Source organism: Octopus bimaculoides, chromosome 5 (assembly GCF_001194135.2).
Source record: "Octopus bimaculoides isolate UCB-OBI-ISO-001 chromosome 5, ASM119413v2, whole genome shotgun sequence".
In the NCBI taxonomy this organism is placed as follows: domain Eukaryota; kingdom Metazoa; phylum Mollusca; class Cephalopoda; order Octopoda; family Octopodidae; genus Octopus; species Octopus bimaculoides.
The window spans coordinates 15,611,752-15,619,092 of NC_068985.1; the positions used below are offsets into that span (position 1 = coordinate 15,611,752).

General features: G+C 37.8%; 1 protein-coding gene across 1 annotated transcript in view; it reads right to left on the minus strand.

The window, feature by feature from the left end:
* Positions 1-6: 6 nt before the first annotated feature.
* Positions 7-7,341, minus strand: part of LOC106869673 (sodium/calcium exchanger 1) — a 32,031-nt gene continuing 24,696 nt past the window's right edge. Inside the window, exons 3-5 of the mRNA XM_014915491.2 lie at positions 4,001-4,179; positions 2,677-3,006; positions 7-883 (exon numbers count right to left, since the gene is read on the minus strand). Coding sequence (XP_014770977.2) covers positions 635-883; positions 2,677-3,006; positions 4,001-4,179 — 758 coding nt within the window. The 3' untranslated portion in view covers positions 7-634. The remainder of the gene's footprint in view (positions 884-2,676; positions 3,007-4,000; positions 4,180-7,341) is intronic.

Genomic DNA, 7,341 nt, shown 5'->3' on the forward strand with positions numbered 1-7,341 from the left:
CACACACACACACACACACACACACATATATATATATATATATACACACACATACATACACACGGAGAGAGATTCGAAAAACGTTTTGGTATTATCTATTCACCATTACATATGTTTCATTTGTAAATAGGAGTTACAAAATTGTACAAGTAGGAGAAACATGTTAGATATATCCTATTAGGAATTCTTCAGACACAGAATCAAATCATAAAAATGTATTGTTTGATTCTCTGTCTGAAGAGTTTCTAACGTGAGATGTCTACACATTACTTTTATATGTACAATTTTGTAACTCCTATTAGTAAACGAACACGTGTAAATTTTTTCCAGTATTTTTCAACTCTTATGCATATCTCACACAAATATAACTTCTACATACAATTTTGGAGTACTGGAATTAGCAAATGTGTTTCAAGAGGACACAACTTAGATTTTAAACCTACATACATACATACATACATACATACATACATACATACATTCGTATGTACATTAATAAATAAACACATACATGCTTACATACAGACCTACGTTATGCATACAAAAGTGCATTTTGAACATATTATGTCTCTTTAAGTGGAAAGTTACTTGGAAGAATATGGTTAACTGAGTGGATGAGAATATTTCTGAGAGTTTATATGTTGATAGTAATGACTCCGCTGATTTGCAAGATGGAGAACAAGAGGTAAAGAATCCACATAAGGAATGTAAAACATGCTGAGATATATTTTGTTGTATTTGGACCACCGAGTTCTGCTTTGCCAAATACCGGATGCAGACGGCGCAAAACGAGTAGAGACATCGTCAGTGCGGAGAAGATAGTATACAGTACAACGGTGAATGCCAGACTTTCAGTTTTGCCTTGGAAATTGAATTTGGTACCCTGAAAGACAGAATGGGAAACTTAGAACTAAAACTTGATCTTTATTTTCTCATTTATAATTAATAATTTATGTATAAACGATGTGAATGACTTCTTCGTTGGTTGCGATAATAAGTTCCCAGTTGTTTGATCAACATAACTACGAGGGGGTGCTGAAAAGTTCCTGGCTTTGGTTAAAAGAAAATACAGGACAATCAGTTAGTTATAATTTTATTCAACACATTCTCAGATTGACACAGCTGTTGCAGCGGCCCTTCAGTTTTTCTAAGCTCTGTAATAAACCCGGAAGGTTGAGCCACCAGCCAGATCTTTCGCGACACCAGAAACTTTTCAGCACTCCATCGTACTTTCTCATTGTATTATAGTGGCAGAGTCGTTTGCGCGTCGGACAAAATGCTTAGCAGTATTTCTTCCTGTTCTTTACATTCTGAGTTCAAATATTGCTGAGGTCAGTTTTGCTTTTCGTCCTTTTGGAGTCGATAAAAGAAAGCATCAGAAAGAACTGAGGTCGATGTTATCGTTTACCCAACTCCTACTAACTATACCGAGCTCGTGCCAAAATTTGAAACAGATATATAGTCTCAGTGGCTGAATATCCCACAGAAAATTGTCCTGGAGATATAGCAACCAAGCAGAATCTGTGTGAGAAAACCCGGGCTTCGAATTACAGACACAGGTACAGTCCGGCCTCACTCATAAGGTTTGAGTCGAGCTGAGGGTGTGGTAAAAATGCTCTTGCCTGAAGTGCTGTCTGGTGTGTTGGGACCTGGGACCTCATGATTGCGGACCGAACTTCATTACCATTCGCTAATATATGAGCGGGAAGGCTATTGTATATACACAAACATATAAACAAGTGAGACGTGGGCTAGTACGAAGAGGGAAGAATGCCGACGCAAAGGGCCATTGGAATGTCATTGAGAGAGCACATCCGAAATAAGGTAATTCGAGAACGGTGCGGAGTGAACGATGTGGTCGCAGAATATCGAAAGCAGAAGTTCCACTGGGCTGGACATATCGCAAAGTTCACAAACAAGAAATGAATCTGTGAAGTTGCCGAATGGTAGGTATCCAAGTGATTGGAAAAGCCACGCGGAAGGCCTCCACGAGTATGGGAGGATGATTTAGTTAAACGATTTAGATCAAAATGGAAAATAAGGATGCAATCAAGAAAGAATTGTAAGTGCATTGCGATCAGCGGTATATAACAACATCCGATATTCTAGTCGATACAATGGTACACTGATACAAACACACAAACACCGGTTTATGTTTACACACAAATACCCACGCATAAATGTAGAGTGGAGTAAAATAATAATTCTATGGACAGTAAATTTAAGAAGTAGGAGAAAATAGAAGTATTGTCAGAAAAGATAGGTAAAAGAAAAGAAAAAAAAGCAATGGTTTGGAGAGAGATTGCATAAGAGGAAAAACAATGAGGACAGTGCATACATACACACACGTGCGCGCACACACAAACACGCGCGCGCGCACAATGATTTGACAATATTAGTACCAATTTGAGACAGAAAAGAGGAGAAACAGACATATATCACAAAAAATAATGTATCTAATTTTAACATTGTCGTAAGGCCACATAGTATTTGACTGGTATTTTATTTCATCGATCCAAGTGGATGACTGTCAAAGTTAACCTTAATGGGATTTGAACTCGGAATGTAAAGAACTGTAACTAAATGCTAAAAGGCATTCTGTCCGACGCTTTGCCAATCCACCACTTCTAAAAGTTAATGTATAGAAAAAAGAATCTAGAAAAGAATTCCACTTACGTTGGTGTAGTGATACACAGAAGCAATAAACCAAGGAAGTCCAAGACCCAAAAACACATTAACTGCGTTGCTCCCATTTATGTTTCCGATTGCATTATCCGCCCATTTCTCTTGCAGAGCTGCTTGTCTGCTGGCAAATGTATCTGGCATACTGGTCCCTAGAGCAACGAGTGTGATGGCCGTTATACTCTTGTTTAAGTCAATTAGACAACCGAAGATCGAGGCCAAGTCACTGATCAATGCTGTTATAACGCCGATCATAGATAACGAGAAGAAAAACGTTAACCAGCCTCCACACAGTGACGGCGGTGGTACAAAAGCAAATACGATCTGAAACGAGAACATTCATAGTTATAGCCAGGAGTTAACTTGAATAATTAGAAAAGTATCAAATTTACTATGGACTGCTATGCATATTCTTTAATCTGAAATTCTGTGAATCTATTATAAATGCTAAAATGTAGGAGCTGGCGAAGGAGTATCTAAGGGGCCACAGTTGTAAGGAACAGTGTCACAAACAATTCAAGACTGGATTGCAAACGCATACCCTTCAAAGTGGGAGGTAGTAATCCGTCTATTGGTCCATAATAGACTGCTTTGATGATCGATGTTACTATCATCACGAAGCTTTCTACCAACATATCCGTGCATAGTCTTCTGCTCATATAAGCTCATACTTTCATCTGATGATAAGTTGCGGTGGAGTCGTGCGACTTCTTTGGGCATGTATTTAAGGTTATCAGACAAAGAATGTTGCCCAAGGCGCTGCCTTCCAAGTCTTACGATGTTGTCAGTTTCAAATATGCAAATTTGGTCAAGAGATGCACTTCGACACTTGGTGGTTAAAAGATGTTGCCGAAGGGATATGATGCAACATTCAAAGGCATTTTGGATCGATGTTAAGCCTCTGCCGCCTTGTTTTCATTTTAGGTAGAGGCGATCTACGTTACTGTTTATGTGGAAATTATGTATGTATGTATGTATGTATGTATGTATGTATGTATGTATGTGTGTGTGTGTGTGTGTGTGTGTGTGTGTGTGTGTGTGTGTGTGTGTGTGTGTGTGTGTGTGTGTGTGTGTGTATGTATGAGTATGTATATCGGTGTAAATCGTTGTGAATATCTCTTGTTCTTTAAATATGAAAAAGATTGGTAGATAATTCTTTAAATGAACCTAATTCACATGAACGTAACCATTCGATAAATAAAATCCAATAAATGAGTACCGAATCTTGAATGTTGTACCCTAGCATGGTTTCTGTTCTGTCACAAAACTCAGTAAGACATTTAAACGAGACATGTATTGTTCGTATACTTATTTGTACCTTCCAGAAAAATGTCAGAAAGTGCATGCCATAATCCGTGTTTGATGCATTTTCGATATCACCTCCATTGACATTCATAGCCTGTTTGAATTGCTCACCCCACGTCGCACTTTCTAACTTTAAAGAATCCAAATTTTGTTTAGTCAGATTAGCAATTCGGCTGACCATGCTGTTGAACTCTGGGAAAGAGAAAGACAAGGATAGTAAATAAAGCTAAGTATAAAATAAAAGCAGAAAGTAAAAGGAAAATAATATATAAGAAAGAATGATACAGTTTGACAACGTTTATCGACGTAAACTCTTAAGAGAGTTTCTATTGTAAACAAAATTTATCTATCTTGTAAATACATTCTACTGTATCATTAAGCAGTGATATAAACTCCATTCTTCTTTTCTTCTAAAAATATGAACTTTATATTCTAGAAATATTGTGTATAAATCATAACATTTGTCGTAGCGGGACTAAATATACGTATATTAATCATACTCTATACGTATGTATTCATAACCTACATTCTCTTGGTACTATAGTTACAATTAATTTTGGGCGACAACCTAGTTTCAGTATGTTAGTCGAGTTGTGTCATTTACAACTTACATCTTAATAAGTAGCTGTTTTTTGGCATCTTGTAAGGGAGAAGCAAACGAATACCTATGAGTCGTAAATACAGTGAAACTAGTCGGTTTGGACCTCGTTTCACAGGGTCTAATTGCAGAGCGAGACTAATTATATATTAAATATTGGGTCACCTCATAAATAATGCGGTTTTTTTAATACCTCTTTTATTTTTCAAAATTAAGATAAATAAAGTTATTTTTAATCTAAAATACACTCTCCTTCATTTTCTACAATGCTCTTCCATCTATGTGGTAGACTTGCAAGGCCCCTCTTCTAAAATTCACTTGTCCGTGACGAAAAATACTCCTGCAGTACCGTTCTGACCTCGTCTACAGAGTTCATATTTTTCCTATCCAAATGATTTTGAAGACTGCAGAATAAGTAATAATCAGATGGGGCAATTTCCGGCGAATATGGTCGGTGGAGAATCGTTTCCCAAACAAACTGCTCCTGCTTTGGAATGTCATTCTCTCTGTATGTGGCCGACCATTATTCTGATGGAAGAGCACCTTTTGTCTTGAAACCAAAGATGGTCGTTTTTCTTCTAGCGCTGACTTGAATGACTGGTTGAATGATCAAATCTAAGCTTCTCTGCTAATTCCTCAACAGTTATGATGAGATTTTGTTCCACTAGGGCTTGCAGGACATCCTCGTCGAGCTCTACAGATCTGACAGGATAGGCCCATCTTCTAGGCTGTACTTTCCAGCTCGGAATTTCTGGAACCACCATTGACACTGGCTTACGCTTATTGTCCAATCTCCATATACTGCGTTAATATTCCTTGCACTTTCCATTGTATTGTTGCCTTTATTGAACTCATAAAGCAAGATATGCCAAATATGCTCCTTTGTCACTTCCATTATAGCTTTGAAAAAATAACTGTTAAAATGGAACTGCACTCTTCAAAACTTGCACTAAGAATAAGGACTAGGTAAAATTATTACCTGCTTCTATAGCAAGTTGATGCAGGTAGTTTATCCCGTTCCCCTCCGACTTTTAGTTCATGCAATTGAAAAAACCGCATTATTTATGGGATGACCCTGTATATTGGATATGGAAACACTCGGAATCGAGATTGACTTGGCATTAGGTAGAATGCTTTTGACATTGTTTTAGGTGCTTAGGTAACCGTGAGCCGACATTAGACGCCACCTCAGTTTCCTGGCCCAGCAGGATTTGACAGCTGGGAGAGGGTGGCACCAGCACTGAGCTGGTACCCATTTACAGCTGAGTAGACAGGAGTAACGAGAAATGAAGTGCCTTGATCAAGGACACACAACCCACTGCCTGGACCAAGAATAGAACACACGACTTTATGATCGTGAGGCTAAACCTTAACCACTAAGCCACAAGCCTACAATACATGTAATATAGACAGTAACGAGAAGATAACCCTTATATTGGTTTCAAATTTTGGCACAAGGCCAGTAATTTCAGAGGATGGGATAAGTCGATTACGTTGGCCCCATCCCCCAGTGTTCAACTGACACTTATTTCATCGACCTTGAAAGGATGAAAGGTAAAGTCGACTTCGATGGAATTTGAACTCAGAACATAAACACGGACGAAATGCCACTAAGTATTTTATCCGGCATGCTAACGATTCTGCCAGTTAGCCGCCATATAAGTTCCCTTTATATTAGAATGGAATTTATTCTCTGAAATTCATTGTTTCCTTCATTTCGAGGGACATTATTCAACTTGACAGGTCGATGATATGTTTGGGAAAATTTGTAATTAAATTATAATCGATAAAATATATCTACTTTCAACGATTAAATTTCGAGTGACAGACTTAATCCGCTGCTCAGGTTAACTTCCTCCTCCTGACCTCTGGGTCATCAGTGAAGTCCACATACTTGCAACCTTCACAGCTTGGCTTACATGCTAATATTAACTTCCTTCCCAGCCTCAAACCCTGAAACAGATCATAAGCGTTGCTCTTTCTCCTCTAACTAATAATTAATCTCCCCACTACTGTCTCTCTATCAATATCTCTCTCTTTCTGTTTATCTATCTATCTAGTTAGCTAGCTAGCTAGCTATCTGTCCACCTCACACACACGCATGCACTCTCTCTCTCTCTCTCTCTCTCTCTCTCTCTCTCTCTCTCTCTCTCTCTCTCTCTCTCTCTCTCTCTCTCTCTCTCTCTCTCTCTCTCTCTCTCGCTCTAGTGTTGAAGGCTGGCAAACCGAAACTTCGAAGTGGCTGTCACACGTCTTGTAAAAGTTGAATAAACGTACTTTACAAAGAAGTATCGAGTAATTCTTCAGTTTAATGCTAAATTGCTATTATATATAATATGACATAAGAACATACATTAATGTGTGTGAGTGTGTGCATGCATGTGTGTATATGTGTGTATGTATATATATATATATATAGATTCAATGTGAATATGGTACTTAAGTTTAGGCACCAGAATTAAGTATGGTATTATCCATACAATTCGAAAATAAGGTGATTAAAATCAAAATAAGCAACAAGGATATCCAAAGTTAATGCAGTACGATCGTTTCATGCGACTCCGTTTATTTAAGCATTGTGAACTGGTTTTTTGTATTCTTCCTTTCTACTTGGAGATTTTAAATGTAATTACAAAAATATGTCCTTCTGTTGAAATGAAATTTCAGTAAATTTCTATATCTTTGTGCAGCTGAGGATTGCTCTGCATTTTACATTTGATGTAATGTTCACATTGCTTAAATAAATGGAGTCGCAT